The 21,675-nt window shown below is 37.8% G+C and overlaps 1 protein-coding gene across 1 annotated transcript in view; it reads right to left on the bottom strand.

Annotated features, from left to right (window-relative positions):
- Positions 1-3,285: 3,285 nt before the first annotated feature.
- The window catches only part of gbe1b (glucan (1,4-alpha-), branching enzyme 1b), a 94,538-nt gene continuing 76,148 nt past the window's right edge, over positions 3,286-21,675 (bottom strand). Inside the window, exons 15-16 of the mRNA XM_084949986.1 lie at positions 15,836-15,953; positions 3,286-5,318 (exon numbers count right to left, since the gene is read on the bottom strand). Of these exons, the coding sequence (XP_084806112.1) occupies positions 5,256-5,318; positions 15,836-15,953 (181 nt within the window). The 3' untranslated portion in view covers positions 3,286-5,255. The remainder of the gene's footprint in view (positions 5,319-15,835; positions 15,954-21,675) is intronic.

Genomic DNA, 21,675 nt, shown 5'->3' on the forward strand with positions numbered 1-21,675 from the left:
GGATCCTTTGTGCATTACTATTATATCTGAGCCACGATATAAAAAAAAGGGGGGGGGAAAGGCAAACAATCAATACCCATTAATACATTAGTCTAAAATAATCTTTTTAGAAAAATTTTTGTTTGGCACAATGCAGAAGAAATTTGACCTATATCCTGATTTCCTGTTTCCCAATCCAAACAAGAACTGCAGTGGGAAAGTATGACCAGGTTCAGGGTGTACAACATAAAGCAAGGGCTTTCAAGAAAGCGGGAAATGCTGCTAAGATCATCAGAAGGAGGTAAAATCTTCTTCATCCTATAGTGGCCATTACCAGACAGTATAAAAATTTATATTGTCCATGGCTGCAACTTGTCTTTAAAATAAGGGGTTAGAAGAGTCTCTGGATTCTGTAGCCTCCTGGCTCTGAAACATGTAATCAGCCTAACACATGGACAGACACGGAGCAACTGCAAACGTTGATTTAGCTCTTTTCTTAGACTCTTGAACTAAAATTCAGAAAGTCATTAAATCTTGATGATCTGTCATTGTTAAATGTTAAATGACTCAAATGGAAAAAATAAGCCTTTCACCCCCATATACTAGCACGTTTGATTGTGGAAGGCTCTTAGCTGGTCTAAATGGGATCAGGTCTCATACTGTGTGCCACAGGTGTTCAAACCCACAGGAGGCGATTGTTCCTAAAAGCCACGCTCTCTTCAAAAACAAGGGTGAGAACAAAAGCAGCAAAGATCTCGACTGTTTCACATTTTCAGGATGGAAACGCTGAACTTCACTAGTCATAACGAATATGTTAAATATTCAGATTCATTATTCATTTTTAGAAATAAAAAAATATATATATCCGCCGATATTTCTACATTAATTGTGTAATTTGTTCACAGAAGAACAACAAAATCAGCGTAGGTTCAAGTTTTGTTTGTTTTTCAGTTGATCAAACCTGACAAGGCTTGAAGAGATGGCCTTCAAGAATTCTCCAGAGGGCGTGGACGCGCTCTGGAAAGACTGGCACATCAAACAAGGCAAAGTTTGCTGCAGAAAACAAATCTCCTTTACTGCATTCACGACACTTGTAATATTTGCTTCTTTTCCCCCTCCGACAGGAACTTTTCACAAACTTTTAATTTTGCCTTGAGGTAAATAAATAACTGAAGAGGAATTTTTATAGATAAAAAACACAAAAATATCTCAATTTCCATTCTCTTTAAAAATATTATTATAAGGAATACAACATGGATGCAACAGGATAGGGAGGAGCATCACATGGCGTTTCTATTTCTATTTAGTCGGGGACTACTGCAACACTCAAATTCGGTCACAATAAACAGGAATTAAATAACCAAAATTGATTTGCTGGGCACATTTTTATGCACTAATGAGCTATGAAATAAGGTATAAAATATTAAGCAATTTTAAGTTGCCCCAGTACAGCAGAAACATATATTTGAATTTTTGTCCAGATATTATTGGATAACTTCAAACACAAAATAAAACAAAAAATAAAACAAACCTGACAGCAGCCATTTTGCATGTGGCATCCAGTTCCTGCCTGTAGTGCACAGATCATTCACTAGAGGGCAGAAAGCGTGTCATGCAACAGCTTCCTTAAGACATACAATATTGATCGTGCTGATTTAAGAAACTATCAAATCAAATATGATACAACTCACTGGCATAATTCTCAGGTAGCGGTTTGCCTAGTGTTGAACACTTTTGTCATTCAAAGGTGAAGAAAGCAATGGCAAAGCTCTTTGATTAAGCCATTTAATAACATCTTCCGTTCATATATCATCGCTTTAAACTAGATATTCCTTGCTAACACGAAATACTGGCTAATTGGTTCAATAGCTTTGAGGCAGTCCCTCCTTGTGCAAGCCAATGTCACACATCCATGTCTTGTGAACCACTAATAAATGCAAGAAGACAAATTGGTGCAAGGTTTATTTGTGAAACGTTCTCATGACGGGAAAAAAACGTATATTTTGTAGCAGTCATATATACGAATGAACTTGATGTCACTTGTAAAATTCAGTGCTCATGTGTGGAATGACAGGATGGGTTCAGTACAAACCTGAGGCCATAATTTGTTGTGCCGCAGCATTAGTCTATAAAGCATTTTTCTGTTATTTGAAATCAGCATGATTATTATATTCTATTGTATAGCATTATGAAAGCCATCCACTATAAAATGAAAAGAAAGGAAAAGCTTATTATGTTTGGCAATTTACTGGAGACAGAAAAGCTGCATGGGACATGTCGGGCAGGTTCAAAACATGAATCCAAAACCAGCGAGCTGCTCAGACAGACAGGCTCAACATGTGCGGGGTAGAAAGCCAATTGCAGAAATACCAGAGAGAACACCCAGAAAACGCATGCCTCAAAAATAACCACATAATTGAATCAGTACCTTTGTGAAAAAGCCTCAATAAAAGCCACATTGTGATCTTCCCAAACTGCTTTTCATGGTGCAGCTGCTAATAAGAAGCTACTGCTTGTATCAATACCGACGCACAAAGACACATAATCTGGTGTAAGTAGCACAAACTGCAGATGCCTAGGAAATGGAAATTGAAGTATTATTGTCTGATGAGATGTCTTTCATCCCCCTTACATCATGTTGTGGGAATCACTGAGGTGATTGCTCTGTATAGTCATGTAACAAGATTTCACAGCTCCCCTAGTCACCAAATGGAAATGGAAACTTTATGTTCTGCAGCGCAGAGTGAGAAGTAGATTCCTTCCTTTGTTGTTTTCCAGTATCAAGTACACACACAATCCAGGTTTGTAGCTGCTCTCAAAAAAGACAGTTATTTATTTAGTTTGGGACTAGTATTATAAATCCCATAGTTTGTTGACCAACGTGAAGAGAAGTGAGGTATCAACTTGCAAATATAAAAATGTACAAATTTGTGGGAGGTACTAGTCATTTTGGGACTTGACTTACCTTCAAATTATGTCCAAATACAAAGCAGTAATACAAAGAAAAAATGAAAAGAAATGTGTCTGGAAGCTACAATAATTCCATTTTAAATTGATTTAGGTGGAAGACTAAGAAAAATTATTAAGTATGGGCAGTTTTGTACATAATTAGTAGATCAACTTTTAGCATTTTAAAATTACATTTAATATCACGATGACCTCCCACACTACCAAGACCACACTGCACATTTGTTGCATCAGGTTACAAAGTACCATTACAATATACTGCTGTGGAATCCTCCACATTTCCCCAACTGCGCAATAGGACCGTATCAGTAGTCAGAGAGCAAAGTGAGTTCATTCACATTCTCGTGGTTTGACAGGGACTGATTTATTATCATTAGCAATAATGAAAGAAATATGCTGAAATTGTTACAGTATATCAGATATCAATTTTACTTTTGAGAACAACTGCAGACAATTCATTTTGGCAGTGCTAAAATGACAATGACATTGGGTCAGATGAGGGATGATTATACCCTCCAATTTAGTCTCACAACCTCGTTGCCTAGAATATATGCAGAGTGATCGTCTCTGTGCTCCTTGAAAGACAGAGAAAAGGCCTTTTTGAACGCATTTGCTTTTAGACAAAAAAGAAATGACATGTTCATGACACTTTTGGCTGCACACAGACGGGTGGTCCTGAAAATTAATGTGGTTTTTTTTTTCTCCCAGCTGCACGGGACACAGATCAAAACCTGCCATAAGCTACAATAGGTGGTTAAATGACTCAGAATCTGAAATAATGCTCTAGATGAGGATGGCACAACCTCTGAGCTTTATCTGAGATGCACATAACAATCTCGTTTCCCTTTTTACTTGTGCTGATTTGATAAAACATTTAGAAAGTGATGATGATGATATGCCAACTTTCAGGAGGATGAAAAACAAGACAACGTAAAGACTCGAAGCAGACCAAATATCACTCATTTGTAAAACGCATTATGACATTTTGCAGACGAGTTCAGCAGTCACCTATTATGACGGTAGGATGTTTTAGCTAATTAATAACCTCCTCACATAGGTACTGTGATGGATTCTATAACACAGAATGAGGACTGTGGCTGCTCTTTGAAATGTTCAATCATCAACTGTGTTGAGACTAAAGTCACAAAAGTTACTGCTAATTGGAGGAGGCACGTGTGGCGCTCTGCGTGAATTTAGGCCGTTTCGGTGTTTTTTTGGAATATTCCCAGGGGAATCCCTAATGAACACGGTGCACATAAATCATATCCTAGTAGTCAAGTGTGTTAGTCATCCTTGTCTTTTCTAACACAAAAGGACACACTGGTCTTCAGTAGTTTAGTTCTTCTTGTTGATTGTAGCACAGTGTAACATAAAATTCATAAACTACTCTAATGCGATCTAGTGTGGGAGAAAACTATGCAATACTTTACACAAAGTGGGTAAAAACAGCCTAATTCAGCCAAATGTTGCTTGTGTATTATGCAACACACTGTGAACACTCCAAATTAAGTGATTTTATCAGTGCTTTAGCTGCAAATTACTGGCTTAATAACTGAACCATAAATAACCACTTAAATGCTCCCGGTAGCTGCATAAATTCAAACATTACAACACAACTGTTTTAGATACTCATTAAAAAGTACAGTAATTCAAATCAGTTTAATACTTTGTGCAAATTACAATACATTTTACACCTATAATGTCCCGCAATGCAAATTAACAAAGACACATCACCAGTGATTAAACAGCCTACCTGCATATTTTGATTTTAAATGCTAGTAATACTGTAGTGCTTGCCATCTCTGTGAAACTACAATGTTATTTATATTTAAATACAAAATAATAAACCTTGTATGCTGTATTTAAACATGCCTAACATTCCTGAGCTTGTATTATCTTTGAATAAATGAATGCTGGTTTTATGGTACCACTTTCCTCTGCCACAGTTGCCGGTCATGTATTTCAGATGCCATGCCAAATGCAGGAGTACCTATAAATGGCTGCTGGCTAGTGGTGGATGGACTCGGCAGGGTTTGGAGTTTTAGCATCTAGCTGCTGGTTAGGTTGGACACTTCCCAAATGGACCAATCTGTGGTAAATGGAGTTACACAGCATCTTAGGTTGCAGATGGTATTTGAAAGCACACAGCTCGGCAATGCTTTTTCCCTCCATTTAGAAAAAAGGCTCGAACACAAAAAAGTAGGTTTGGGTGGTGTACAAGGTTGACATTAAGATGAAGGTGATTGTTAACACTCAGTCAGAGTTTGGAATCCATTCTCAATCCCGATCTCTGTGGAGACAATCATCCTCTAATAACAGTAATCTATCTCCTCGTTGGCCAAGACAATAGCTGTTCTGCAGGGGATGTAGACCTGAGAGAGAAAGAGAGACACAGTGGCAGGGGAGAAAGTGGGGAGAAAAGTGAGATGACAATTGAAGATTAATGATGTTAACAAGGTGTCTCAGTCATCCAGGTCACGGTATTCGTGCGTGTTTGAAAGAAGGCAGCTGGACTTCTTTAGGTTCATGAGACATTTTGCCTCTCATCCAAGAGGCTTCTCTAGTTCTAAAACAAATGCCCTGAGGGTTTTTGACCCGCTATTAATTATGTGAGTCAGCACATGAGCACAAGAATGGACTATTCCCATGTGGGGACTCACACAATCACCTCCAAAGGGACAACCGCCACTAGGGGTTAAATATCTGGCACTCTGTCAGTTGTTTAAATGGTTAACGGACTGATTCTTATATGGCGTTTCTACTCTACTTGAGCACTAAAAGCACTTTATACAACATGTTATTCGCTCATTTACACAAGCATTTTTTGCTTTCTAACACCATTGCATGCATCAGGAATAACTCTGGGTTCAGTATCTTGGGATCGAACTACCATGGGATGGGCTCACAGTGTTTAAGAACTAAAGAAGCTTCTTGCATGAGAGGCGAAACAACTTCACAAATTAAAGTCTTTTCGCCTTTTTTTCAAGCACTACAAAGACTACATTGATATAACTGATATAAGATCATCAATTTTGAAGATTAATGAGTCTTAAGTTTTATCCTTTTCAGGAGGGAGAAATCATGACTGGACATGGTAACCTCTCAAAATCAAGGATGACATAATGGCTAAAAAAGACGAGTAGGATAGAGAAAAAAAGAAATGCAAGGAGGATAACATGCAATTTTAAAATGATATATAAGGGGAAAGGTGGTCTAAGACTACTCGGAGGATAATATATTTTAAGAATATTTAAAGTGTGACAGAATTGCAACTGCACAAAGACCTCTGGGTGGCAGTGGTGTCAGCATATCTGCAATGAGGAGAGGTTTCTTCAACTTCTTAAAACATATCTCCATGAAGTGGTGGACTTCATCTGTCTAAAAACATATAATTAAATTTGCATTCTATTCAAAGCATGTTCAGTGAACTGAACAATCTGCAAATGAGTAAACCTGCCAGAAGTGGAGGCACGCTCCTAGTTTTAATTTCTGAACTCTCTAATCAATGCAGTAGCTGTGAGCTTCATCATCATCTCTAAACACTGGACTGTGAATCATTTGGAAATGTGTGATTCTGTAAAGATATAATGTAATTTCAAAAGAATCTTTGAGTTCATTGGGGTAAAGAAGAAAAAGTCAGGGAAAAACAACAAACAGAAAAAAATGTGGCATGTCACATTCCTTATGTATATACATACACATATATAGTTCAAAAAGTAGCTAATAAAGTGTTTGATCAATCCTTTTGATACTCACAGTGTCATTTGGCAGCAGGAAGCTGCTGTGTACCATTAGTCATTTCAGATTTATGCCAAAGGAAAAGCCAAGCGGGCATAAATGATGCTATATTTCCCAACAGAAAACGAAAAAAGCCAGCAGAGCTGTAAACAATTCAATCACTCCCTGAACTCTTCAAGTCGCCCCTCAGCATCAGTGGATCTAAGCTTACTGTGGATGTGCTTCTCTGGCAACAGTTTGTCACAGAGGGAGTCATACAGCCTGGCGCTGAAACATTGACACAGACATTGGTGACTAATTAAACAGTCACAGTGGGAGAGTCTCCATATAGAAGCACCGCAGAGAGAAGGAAAGGCAGAATGAATCACTGCACCTGTTTAGACAAAAGCTACCACTGCGTCTAACCTGGAATATGTCAACAGCTTTTATTTCCACCAAACAGACAGAAATAGTGACAAATTATAAATTAATCTGTGAAAAAAGGACCAGCAGATACACTCAAGTGTTGGCACAGCAATTAGTGGAAGACATTCTAATTAACATATTACTCCTTGCAACGTTAGGCACATACATACTTGACATACTGTTTTGAACCCATCCACTAACACTGAGAGACTAGATTGTGAAAAATAATTCCCTTTACAGTATATATACATAGCTCCTGACTTATTCATTTATATCTATATTTCTATCTCATCAAACACAGGGCCAGCTGAACTAAACTACTAGGTACAAAATGGGATGAAACCCTGTCCATGGAAGCAGAACCTTTTTTTTTTTTTTAGGACAAAATCAAGTTTGCGTTATTTGACGTTATAGCATTTGCCAATCAAGGTAATTTGGTTATTAATAAAACTAGTTGTGAAAAAACACAATTTAATAACAGTGAGATAAAACAAACAAATTAGAATTTGTGAAAAAGGAAAACTGTTATCAAGTACTCACGTAATTAGCTAAAACATTGTGAAAATTACTGGAAACATATTTAGTCTTTGTCAGTGTGATCAAATTTGTTACCACAACCAGTGTGATTAGGCTTTGGTTTGTATCTGAGTGACCTTCAACATGTGTTGTCTTTGTATTGGTACACATTTAAACCTCTGAATAATACACCCTAACAAATATCCTCCATATTAAAATAATTAGGAAAACTACAACTAAGACCAAAACTGATAAAAACTAAACATGAAATATTTTCAAACAATAACCAGAATGTCTGTGAATGTCACTGTTTGTTTGTATTACACAAACTAATGAGAATTAAAATCCACTAAGAATTTAAATAGGATCGCCAACGGCCATATCCAATACAAATTAATCTCATTCACCATCAATTGAAACCTTTTTCGGGAGTATTATCATTGCATGGTCAGTAGTAACCATGGACATAAAAAGCATGAAAATATGTGAACCCATGACAAGTGGCCATAAAAATGACAAATCTGACCTTGACCATGAGCACAATTTAGGTGAAGATCCATTAGATGTGTAAGTTTCAATAAAACTTCCGCACAATGAGGAGGAGTATTGATTCTTGTGAATTGTGGATGGATGCCTCACCGTGGCATGAGCTCATCGTTCTTTGCTGGATGAGCTAAAAATGGTCCTAAATGAGCAAACCCACTCAGGAAATTAGCTGAAACTCAACTGAACTCAACTGCAATGAAAAGAAAAACTTAAAATCACGTAAAAATAAAAACTAATAACGACACATGCAATATTTCCGCAAGTTGCAGATCATTGCAGCAATGTATAGGATTTCCAATATGACCACATGTGCAACACACATCTTAGAATCACAACCACAAAGTCGCTGCTGTAGTCAGCAGTTGTTGCCAGATCAGGGAATGGTTACTGTAATGCAATAACTAATTTGATAATTTATTGTAGGTATTAACAATAGGGGTTAAAAACAAAATGTGATGAAAAGGACAAAGTGGTACACAATAGGACACAATACACCGTTTGTGAAATATTGTATTAGTAGGAAAAACAGCTAAGCTGTTTGTCCTTTCTTGACTTCTTCTGTATCATGAACTCTCTTGTATTGCCTTACACCAAGCTCACATATGAGAATTTGGATTTTATACTCCCTTGCAGAACTGAATGCAGCCTTTGGGCTAATACTAAATCTGATCAATGTTCAAACACACCGATAAAGGATTCATTAGCTGCTTGGCAGGAACATATCATCCACCCTGTGTCCAGACCCCAGCACCTAGGCTAGAGCACTGCCTGACTATAGGCTCTCTGTGCACTTTAACTCTCCAGACATGTCTCTGTTTGGCTCACTTTACTCACTTAACAAGTATCAGCTCCCTGTAAACACTTGTGTACATGTTGGTTGTACTTCAGGCAAAGTCTAAGGATCTGACAGGATAACAAAACAAACCTGACTTGGATGGTTAATTGAAACTAAGACCTAAAGAACTATACCTGATTCGTTTTCAGCTGAGACACGATTTTGCAGGCCATTATTTTCAAAAGAATATTTTCAGCCGAGCCTCACAGTAAGCAGCATCATTTCTGAAAGACTGTGGTATTGATTTTTAGTACTTCAAAGATCATCACTTTTTTAAAAAAATATATATTGTTGCTCATAATTAAATATAATCCTTTTGATCATAGAGCTTACATTCCTAAAATTTCCAGTAACAAAAAGCCTCTGTTAAAAAAAAGAAAAAAAAAAAAGCTCTCTCTGGTTTTTTGTGCTTTTGTATTATTTTATATTATTAGAATTTCCAAAACAATTGCAACCTGAAAGGCTCTTATTATTAGATTAAAAATATGCCAGGTGTCTCCTGGATGTGAGATTTAAATCTCAATGAGATTTTTACCTGGGCAAACAAAGGATTAATAATAATAACAATAAAAATAAATGACACACGTTGGATAATCTCTAGAACCTTTACCTGAAATATCAAAAAGCAGGCCAAACTATTTGCTTGAAACAATCTTTGAATGAATTGTCCACCACACACTCACTAGACTCACTGGCCACTTAGTTAATTTTGAGAAGCATCACACAGTTGCTGCACCTCCATTACAGTATGTGAATCTCTTGTTTCGCCAAATACCAAAGATGCTCTATTGGATTGAGATCTGGTGACTTTCAAGTGCAATTTGAGTACAATGAACTGATTTTCACATTCAAGAAACCAGTTTAAACCAGTCATAAAGTAATGGACATGATCAGCAACAACACTTAGGTAGGCTGGAGTGTTTAAACTGTGCTTAGTTGGTACTAGTGGATGCAAACAGTGCTAAATTGTGAAAAGTGGGCCTGATTATGCGAACTACTGTTTCCTTCTTATCAGCCTGATAGACCATTCTTTTCTGACCCCTGACATCCACAAGGCATTTGCACGCAGAGAACTGCTGCTTACTGGATATTTTCTGTTTTCAAGCCATTCTCTGTAAACCCTGGAGATGATTGTGTGGTAGATCAGCAGTTTCTGAAATACTCAGACCAGCACGTCAGGCACCAACAACCATGTCACACTCAAAGTTACTTACAATACCTTTCTGAACCTCAGCAGGCCACAATAAACGTGTCTACATGCCTAAATCCACCGAGTTACTGCCATGTGATTGGCTGATTAGATAAGCTGCCAGTGATACTTAGGGTTAAGGTTTTTATACACATGGCTGTGAGTAAAGATGGCTGAAATTCCTCCACAGTTCATGTAATATGTTCGAGTCTGGTCTCAAAGTACATATTCAATGGTACAGTTCAGAAAAATATACTGACCAAAGTGTACTAGTGTGAGCTTGTCTTTAAAGTTTATATATATGTAAAAGTGTTAAGTGGGTGCCCTTATGTCATGTCACAGTTTTTGTCTGTTAGTTCACACTTCATGCTCATCAGCATCAGGTGTTAGATCTCACTGATGGAAATGTACATCTTTTGATCATTTGCCACAAGCTCGCTATTTTCTCTTACTTTCTTTTTCATTTCAGCTTAATTTCTTTTTGTGAAGCTGTCAAAGAAGACATCCCCTTTGAAGCACATGAAGTTTATCAAAAGGTTCTGATGCAGCTAATTATTCACCAGCCTTTCTTAGCATTACATATTTGACATTATAACACTCAAACAAAACTATATGTGTGACACGTACCCAAAGGGGGCCACCTAAAATAAGCTTCCTCTCTCTGAGACATTTTATTCTGTGACTATTTAAAATTTGCCTCGCTAAATGAATAAACTCTAAATGTTGAACAGCAGTAGTTCTTGATGTATGCAATTCCCATAAAAACCCTGCCGAGGATACCGGGGTGTCAATTTTTTTTTTTTTTTTTTTTTTAAATCCACATAAGGAGAACAAAGCATTTTTTAAAATCATTTTTTATTCAGCTTCATGGCAAGCTGTTCTAACATTCACTCTTTTCACATAGTGGATAAAATTAAATACAGCTGAATACAAACACACACACGCGGGTGCACACACAACATTAAAGATGTCCCACATGTGAAACAAAGAAGTACTTTTATATTCAGTGATAAATATGTGCCATTTAAATATGCACAGTTTAAACATACAGTACTGTGGAAAGGTTTTAAGAGCTTGTGAAAGAAAATCTTGTTACATGATGGTGCTTTTAAAATGTAAAAACGCTATGGAGAGTATTTGTTTATCATCTAAACTCATCTATACTCATGCAAGATGTATGGTATAGGACAAGTAAGTCCTAAATAGAGATGGATATAGGTGCCATGTCTTTTCATGAGTTGAGATCAGAGCTGTGCTGTGGGTCATGCCGTTGCAGGGTACCGTCTTTTCTCTAAAAGTAGCTCTTTATGATTCTGTCTGACATTATTGTGATGCTGCCAAATTCTGTCTGCAGAATGAATTTAGAGTCAGTAAGAGACTTCCTTCACAGTATTGCTTGTTGCACAAAATTTTTGGTTTGCAAAAAGCCAAAAGGCTTCACTGTTTCCTTGAGGGACTGCTCCTTTAGAGCACTTTCTAGCCTTTTGGTGGACAAAGCAAATTTATTTGTTTCCACATCAGAGGAATAGCCTCTTGGAAACAATTCTCCTATAAAGACTGGTTCTGATCCTGACTGTACATGGGTGGAGTAGACTCTGTTTTCTGCCAGTTGTGAGGTGATGGCAATCTTACACAGTTTTGAAAGAAATGCACTTAACCTGGCTAACGGTTCTGGTCGTCGTCCTTGCCTGTTTCTTTGTGCCGAAGCAAAAGAGATTGGAAAGCACATCTAGAAATGGCTTATCTCCTATTACCTTTCAGTAAAGCTCTCCCTAAAAATGTTTGTTTGCATGCATGGTCATTTTTTTTTTTCACTTAATGAGTTTGGTCCAACATGTGTATCTTATTAAGATGGCATATAACCATATCACTTGCAAATATAGTATATGATGAAAATGCAAAAGGGGTCACTTTTGTAAGTAATTCAATAATTCAGACAAGACTGAAAGCGCTAAAAAGATGCTGGATGACAAGTGTCCAGGAGCAGATTTGTAAACACAGGGTATTACAGCCACATGGGGCTTGCCACAGCCTAACATGTTACCAGGATGCAAAAGACTCTGCTAGCTTAATCCAATTATGTGCATTCTCAGTCTGAGGTGTGATGCGTTCTTGGAGGATATGAGAGTTTATTATCACACTGTAACGAGGAAGCTGGAGAACTGACAGACCCATTAAAAAGACAGGAGAAAAGAAGTTTGTGCAGACTTTGAAAGCAAAAGTTGTTAAATAAAACATGGATGGTGTGGGCACCTCTCGCAGCCCCCGCAGAGGCTCTTGTCTGATTATTCTTGTCATAACCAGGTAGGTGTGAGGAGGAGGAGGAGAAAAGCATCTTTATGCAAGACTACAGTCTCGCTGTGCAATCTCCACGAAGGAGCCTATAAAGCATATACAGTATGTACAGAAGGGTCCCCGCTTGCCTTCTTCCTCCCTCTCTGTCGGCTCCATTCCTCTCACTTCCTGTAGTTCCCCATTAATCTATGATGGTGCCAAAATTAGCAGATGACTTGTTAACTAAACTTCACATTTTGGCCAAGAGGGATGTGGGTGAAGCAGCAGTGTTTAAATTAATAAGAGTTAGAAAAGATTTAAGAGATTGTGGAATTTGCGTCCTTAACCGATGAAACCTAAGTTAATACGACGGAGGATCAGTGTCTGCATGAAAGAAGAAGAGGCTTTTAAACTGGGGTCGACAGAATCTTAAATAAAGCTGAATTGATGCTCTTAATAGCAGTGTGAGCTTTGCCAAACACATTTTTGATGCATTAAAGTGCGCCGTCCAACTCTTAATATAGAGTAATATCCTCTATCCATTAACTGCAACACTTTCAGTATTGATCTGAAGAAGTTCAAGTTGAGTTCAGATACACAAACACCTCATCAGGTGCTACGTCAACTCTGGTACCAAATGAAACGACTTAAGTACCGCCTCAAAACGTTTAATCTAATAAACACACTGAAAAACAAAAACAGGAGGAGATGATGAGTCCGCAGACCACCTCAGAGACATCACTGTCCTTGTGCATTAATTGAAATCATTAACATAAGATGCAGCATGCAATCCATCTGCGCTGATCCTCACTAATTCATTCCTGACTTTATTAATAAACATCTTATTGGCTTTCAGCATTTTAATAAAAAAATAAATAAACTGGGAAAAAAGGGGGGACGTAAACAAGAGGAAGATCCTCAAGCACTCTGCTTAAAATGCATATCAGTGTTTCTTTCTATATTTCAAGGACAGACTTATTTCATGGTATTAGCCTTAAGCAGTCCTCCTGATGGAAGGCCAGTGCTTCATTCTCCCAGATATTTTTCTCCCCTCCATGATGCCATGCAAGCTTAAGCGGTGTGCACATGAAAAGGTAAGTTCTAGCGCCATGAATAATGCACATTGTTTGCTGTGAAATGTGAAAGGAGCTGTAGATATCAGATTCACATAACGTTCAATGACTCCAGGATAACTGCCAGCATGAGCGGAGTGAACGCATAGAAGCCAAATATGATATGCACAAAACAAAATGTAGCACTGTGGAGGCCACAAACAATGGGAGCTAGCCCCTGGTAGAGGCACAGTTTTTCAATGTCGTAATATATTTTCTTGATATTGTATTAAATATTGTATTAAAAAATAATAATCCTAATGAACCAGATACTAAATTATACTGCTGTTGTTAAGCTGAGAGTCCCAGACCAGGGAGACCATGGCTTTTTGCCAGAACAAGCAGCCCTCTTTCATCCCAGCACACTTAAACCTCATTAGAAAGGCTTCGAAAGATCCTCTCACTACAAAACCCATTTCAGGCTAATTAAAATGATTTGTGAAATTAAACATAAAACATAAAAGGACCAAACATGAACACACAGACAGCTTTTTCAACACATTTTGTGAGCAATTAACAAAATGTGATGAATGTGGAAAAAAAGAAACGCAACCGAAAGAGAACCTAAAAACCACCAACAATGCGGGTAATTTATATCACTTTGTTTTTTTGTTTTTTTTTAAACCCTAATGATAACTTTTATGTTATAAACTATTGCAAACACTCAAAAGCAATTTTACCCCAATGACCATTCTAGGAGTAGCTGACATTTGACATTCTAGAGCTGTCAATGTCCCAGTGCATACACCCCTTCAGAAGATGAAGAAAGCTCATGCCATTGACACCTTAGTTTTTAAATCAAACCTTAATTATAAAAGGATCCAAGATGAATTCAATGTATTTGAAAGCTGGTATGAAACCCCACTCTCCCCCCGAAAGAAGCAAAAAAAACCCAAAACACATTCATTCAACTTAGTTTTGATTTATGCATTTCACCTCTGCCCCACCTGCAGTGGCTACAGTGGGGCCTGCACCCCGTGTGTGTACCACGGTACTAGAGTGTGAAAATTAGCTAGTAGTAATAGGACTTTTCCATTGTGGATAAATGGTAGATTTTTAATTTCCATTTGTGAACGTGGTGATAAAACTGTGTTCTATGGATATCAGAAATCTTCCTGAGCCCATGCACTGACTTCCATAACAGAACTGTGTCCACTTTCAAGAGGGCCGAAACATCTCAAACATTCAGTGCAGGTTTTCAGCATTGTCCCTTAAATACAGATATGTCTCTGGATCTTTTAATAACTAGAACACACCCATGCTCCAGTATTGCGTGGCATGTTCGTGATGACAAAAACTGATATACTTAATCACATTACAAAAAAAAATGTAATTATGTAAGGGCTAGTAAATTGTTTATATGGTAAAAATTTTAACACCATTTTAACCTGTTGGTGGTTGGTGTGAGGCAACACCCAACGCCCACTGCTGATGTCAGAACACCTGATAAAGATAAAAACCTTTATGGGCCTAACACGTACCTGTGTGCCAAGTTTAGTTGCTCAACTCATGATTGTGTCAGAGTTGAGAAACACAAAGACAGAGATTTTGTGTACTATAGTAAGATATAATAGAGAGGAGATAAAGAAATTCAGGAAGTGAAGTCTTTCTGCCCAAATATCACCCACCCCCTTCTTTATTTAACGTGCTTTACACTATTGACTTTCACATATAGAGCTTAAATGATCAGCACATTCTTCTCTTTCCCACATTTCACATAGAGTCCCAATTTTAACAAAATTGCACTTTTATAATATTTGTTATACTTTTCTAATAAAAGGAACTATGACAAGTGACTTTGTATTGCTACAGGCTAAATTAATTTGGTAACAACAAGAAGGAAGAAAAATGTTTGTCAAAAGTTTTAATCCTTCATTTCTATTTGTAGAGCTCTCTTATCACCACCCACTACTCCTTTTGATGTTTTGCAGCTGTGGGCAACTTCTCCATTAGCCTACATATGTGCACTGCATTGTGGGACAATGGTGTCCATCAACAGCACACTCAACAGTGATTTAGTATGCACGCTGACATTTTTGAGCAATGCTTAATTTTGTCACTTTTTCAACACAGACAACCTCAAAAGCATGTTAATAGTAAGCTGAATGGGATGGTCATACAGCATAGGTTATTTGAAAAGTGGTGTAGAGAGTGGACTCTAAAATACAACAGCCCTGGATTTTCAATTGTAGAATACTTTACATTTAAATATAATGACATTCAACAAAAGATAACCTTTTATAAGTCACAGAATGTGATGCCGTAGGTATTTACCTGGATGGAGTTAGAGCGGCCATTAAAGGGCTCGGGCTGTGTGAAGAACTCCGTGTTGTGGTCCAGCCGTCCGTGACCTCCATACTGAGCCGCATCTGAATCCAGCTTGATTTTGTATCTGGCAAAGATTGAGGTTAAGGCGCAATAGCAGTGGGAAACTAGCTTATGAGATTGAAGACCTAAGAAGTGCAGAAGGAGTTTTAGCACTAGTGCTTTTGGTGTGCAGATTTGGTTTAGCAGTGCTCAGCTGGTTTATACTCATTGAAATCCTCACATCCATCAGCATTCATCTCCTCCTCGCGGCACAGCACAGCGACAGTGCGGAGCCCAAATACACGAGGAGAACGCTGCCTGAAATTAACATAAATAGAGAAGCGATTCAGCCATGGCTCAACCATCCAGCCTGACAGTCTAATTTATCTAATTCACTGCATAAATAATGAATTTAATCAGAAAAAGTGATCCAAATGAGTGACAACAGATACACGAGAGATCATAAAAAATACTCTCTCCTCCTCTAGGATTTGTTCACATTTTGTTGTTTTACAACTTGACAAGAGACAAGACTGATTTAAGTCAAGTACTCAGCAAATCACCGCAGACTCATTGAAATATATCTAAATAACACTGAGTTAGCCAAGTTGTTGAGCTCCCTCAATTTGGTATTTAGCAGATGTACAAGAGGCTACTTGTCTAAATTTGCTAACAAATACTGTACTGAACATTGCAACCAGTTCTGTTTTTTAGTATACAAACACTGTATGTGGAAGATAAACTTTATCTTTTATTCTTTTGTACACTGACATTAAGTCTTTATCAGGTGAGGAATCAGAGACAGTGAGGAGATGTTGTGTTTTACTGCACTGAGACAGCAAAGTAAACCTCAGATTTCCTTAAAGAAATATGTCTGTGAAGGTTCTCAGTCATCCAGGTCATCGTAGTCAAAGGAGCTTGCGAAGAAAAGCGTCTGGACTTCTTTAAGTTGCTTGAAGACGTTTCACCTCTCATCCGAGAAGCTTCTTCAGTTCTAAGGTCAAATGGTGGGGAGTCCCAGATTTAAACCTAGTGGGAGTGTCCCCCCACAGAGGGACAAAAGGACCCCCTGATGATCCTCTAATCGCCTGAGCCAAGGTGTGAAAATGGGTGTGGGTCCCAATCAGCCAGGGTTTTGGATGAGCTCATTGTGAAACCTGGCCCCACCTTATCATGCAAAATCCTGAGGTCAGATGGCCCAGGATGTGAGTGGGCGTTAAGGCGTCTGGATGCCCTAAAAGAAATAGTCAAGAGGAAAGCTGCAGGTAGTGTATGCATGGATGGTTGAAACGTGAGGATAATCCTTTACCTTCCTTCTGTGCTGTCCTTGTACAAAATGACTCAAACTTTTTTGGGCTGAATTATTGCAGCTGCTTAAACTTGGTCATCAATAAATCTGCATGCTCTTTAAAACAAAGAAATATGGAAGGATAGTGGATGAAATACAATATGCAAGTCTTTCTATGTGCTCTAGTGAGCATTTCAGTATTTACTTCAGCAGATAGGCACCTTTGTAGGGAATACATGCTACAACATTAAAATGATTGCATGCATAATTATGCCCTTCAGCTGAAGCAAATGTAGAACTAACGTCTGATGTGATATTAAAATTGTTAAGAGCCAGAATCAATCCTCCATGACTTTTAGAAAACTCCTCCTTTCTTTCTTAAACTACTTGACATGAGCATGTTGTTACTTGACAAAAAAAAAAAAAAAAAAAGGATGGGTGTCAGGATCAGTTGCAGGGCTGTTATTAATGTCAGAGAAAATATTTTAATACTTTAAAAGCTAGATTTAAAAAATGAAAGAAAGTGCACTTTGGCAAACATGCATGAATAAATAAAATATACAATACTTTAGAATTTAGTCCCCCTTAATTTCTATATATTTTGCTTCCAACAAGACAAACTTTCTTGTAAGTTTTTAAAGTGTTCTTGAACACCTTGCACCTGATCATTTTCAGTGGAAAGATGTTTTTGTTTGTTGACTTACTTGAACTGATGAATTATTCAAATGGGTACCTAACTCAAGGGATGGACCACTGTTGTATCTACACATAACAGATAACTTAAAAAGGGCCAATACTAAATTGTATCTTTAGACACCTTTTCACTTGCAGCTCATTCCTTTTCTCTGAATCTGAATGCCAAAGACAACATAGTTTGACAGGCATAAAATAGCTCTTTTTACACCAACAAGGTAATTCCTAAAGTGTCACTCGCTGAAAACAGCATACTTGTCCACGTCCTTGAAAAAAATAAAGGACATTGGACAAGTAGAGAACAAAAAGAACAGGCAGGCCTACAAAACTGTCTACAGCAGATGAACAGTTTCTAAAAGCCATATCCTTCAGAAATGGGGAAAGAAATCCAGCTAAGATTTGACACAGGACCTGAGAGATACATCTGGCCTTTTAGTTGATCCATCTACTTTTCACTGAAGTGTCATCAGAAATGGTTTCAATGGAAGGGTGGCTGTCAAGAAAACATTCTTAAGGGAATAATGGGAAAGAGGCTAAAGTATGCCAAACTACAGAAGTTGCCAGAAGTGGCAACAGGTCTTAAGTGATAAGTCAAAATTTGTAATTTTTGGTTCAAATCATCATCAGTAGTACAGAAGAGATTGTAAGAGAGGTACAACAGTGAGTATTTATAGCAATCTGTAAAACATGGTTTGGGACTGCGTTTCAGCTGTTTGAGGTCTTGTCAAAGTCTATGTAATTATAAATGCAGGAATGAGTTTGAACCAACATGGAATATCATTTGCAAAGTGTCTGATTGGCAACAGCTACATTTTTTAGCATGATAATGATCCTAAATACACTGCTAATACAATCATATCAGGATACAAAAACACACAATGGAATACTACAGTCACTGATTGGCCTCCCCAGATCTCTGCATTAACCTCTTAAGACCCGAACTCTTCCACGGTATGCATTTTTAATTTCTCTTTGATATTTGGGCTGATTGGGGCCCAAGAACGTCAAAACAAAGAATTACCAGATTTTATTTTATTTTTTTACCTTATTTTTGTTTTTAAGAAAAATTAGAGCCACATATGAGGACATTCGTTTAAAATTTTGATAGAACAGTAGCAGTATAATGTCCTCGTAAGTGGATATCAGGCCCTTGTAAAGCAAAATTGAGTATTTTGGTCTAAATAACCCAAAATGTGATGTCCACATATGTGGACGCCAGGTCATAGGAGGTTAAAGCAGTGTTGGATCATTGTGATAGAGAGCTGAACAAAAGACAGGCATCATTAAAAGAATAGCTTTGAAAGTCATAGAAACCTGTTAAACTATTCCTGAGGACTACTTAAAGAAATTGCAAGAAAGCTTGCCTAAGAATATTCAGGCTGCCTTGAGGTGATGGTCCTACCAAATATTGACTTCCATGCTCCACTCAACCCATTTTCAAATCAATTCAATTGTATTTATACAGTGCCAAATCACAACAATATGATATAATTTATATTGTAAGGTAGACACTACAATCACGCATACAGAGAAAAACCCAACAACCATATGACCCCCTATGAGCAAGCACTTTGGCGACAGTGGGAAGGGAAAACTCCCTTTTAATAGGAAGAAACCTCCGGCAGAACCAGGCTCAGTGAGGGGCGGGGCCATCTACCGTGACTGATTGGGGTGAGAGAAGGAAGACAGGATAAAAGACACGCTGTGGAAGAGAGCCAGAGATGAATAACAAGTATGATTCAGTGCAGAGAGGTCTATTAACACATAGTAAGTGATTCCTAGCAAAATATAAAATGAGGGGTGACCCAAGACTTTTGCAAAGTACTTAGTAGCTACCATGTCTACCCTGATTCTCCATGCATAATGTAAACACCCGTAAACATCTGTGCATATTATTGTGTATCGCAGGGTTGGTAGCTATAAAGATTGGTACTATAGGGAAGGAAAAAAAAACAGGACAACGGGATAAACATGTAAACAGCCCCCTAATTGGCTGGCTGAATAATCACCTTATCTACCCATAGGCGACATTCCTGAGTTTAAGCATGATCCTCAAACGCTGCCTCATTCTGCCCAAGAGCCTGGAAAATTCTGCTTTTGCTGTCTGCTTGTCTGCTTTGATAGTGATGATTAAAAAGAAGCTCTCCTCTGTGCATTGTTTTTGCTCAAGAGAAAGATCCCTTCCTCCACACCTTCTCTGCTCAACTTGCCACTATGGTGATTTATTGACAGAGCAAATTCATTTTGCAATAGAAGCTTTGCAATACCTATCGAAAAAACATAGACATATTCTCTCAGGCATTATAATGCGCCCGGGAAACTAAGATACGTGATGTGAAGTGTGAAAGTCTAATCTTTCTAGTACAAATAACACCAAAAAACTTCCCAACTGAGTGAATGTAATAAGGATGTGAACTGTAAATATTCCACTAGCATGTTTCAAAACTGAGTTGGAGTGCAAGCAGCACTGCAGTACTCCTTCCTTTATATACACATACAAAATTACACACACACACACAGCACAGTGTGTATGCTGAAAATGCACAGTTAAAGTAATTCACAGTTCCCTGGCAAAGTTCTCTGAAAGGAAGTGAAAACTGGCACAAATTGGTAGTTGGATGCTTTGAGCGATTACATCTTTGTTAGTGGCTACAGATGGCTGCAACAACAGCTTACAGTATTTTAATCAATACAGCCTCTGTGAATAAAGGAGAAGATTAAAGAACACAATCAATTTTGCCCAATGAGCAGAAAGGCAGTCTGAAGCTAGATGATTCGAGTCATTGATGACCTGAAAACAATCTCGCCATGGCCACGATTGCAGACCAAGCTACCACTTAGTTTCTCCATCAACTCGTCTTTTTTTTTTCCCAGGCCATATGAAAGTAATAGCACCCTGGCGAGGGTAAACAAGAGCTGAGCAAGCTGCATGTGCACATCTGAAGAATGCGGCATGGCCTTGTAAGCCTTCTAAATAGTGTATCTAGCCTTTTCAGAGTCGATTTTTACCCTGCTTGCTGCTCAGCTGGTGTAAGTTTCATCAGAGTGGAAGAAATTATTCCTTTGTGACCGAAAGTGTTGAGGCAGCTCGAGCCAACTAGCAGCTGAAACCCAATCTGATGCAAAGTAGAAGCTTTAAAGAATATTGCTATAAAATAAAATAGATAAAAATCATAAATTATGTTTAAAGTTGATGACTATGTACTGAAACCCCCCCCCCAAAAAACATGGCGCTTAAAAGTATGTTTAAAGAGTCTCCAGCAAAATTTGGTTTTGTACTTTTTTTAATCATTTACTTTCATTTTTAAACTTTGGGGTTATCCAACACATTTGTCACACTTTTAATAAAGTGACAAAGATTTATTTTACATTCTTAAATTATCATTATATATAAAAGAAATGTCTATTACACATTTGGAGAGAAAATACACTGTTCCCAAGGGCTTTGAAGCATAGGATTGTTTAAAATTTAAAGAAAACATAATTTTTGTACTCAAATATTATTAATCTCCCTTCATATTCTATGGTTCATTTAGAACCATAAAACATAATTATTACCTGAACTAACACTCAGGTCATGTACTGAACTCTGGGATCACCTTGTAAATTGTACATTTTTAGAGTTTAGTCTTTACAATAAAATACTTTATATACTGAACAGGAAAGTCATTGATTCTGGATGACTGAACTGTCTAACTGGACTTTATGAACATCTTAAATAAGTGTGGTTAACTGACAAGTGCAGTAGGTAGGTGACTTATGTATCCCTGTCAGTGTATCCCTTACTGTAAACTGTACCTGAAAAGGTTGCAGCATAAAACCATAG

This window comes from Perissodus microlepis, chromosome 14 (assembly GCF_051167445.1).
Source record: "Perissodus microlepis isolate ML-2025 ecotype Zambia chromosome 14, ASM5116744v1, whole genome shotgun sequence".
Taxonomy (NCBI): domain Eukaryota; kingdom Metazoa; phylum Chordata; class Actinopteri; order Cichliformes; family Cichlidae; genus Perissodus; species Perissodus microlepis.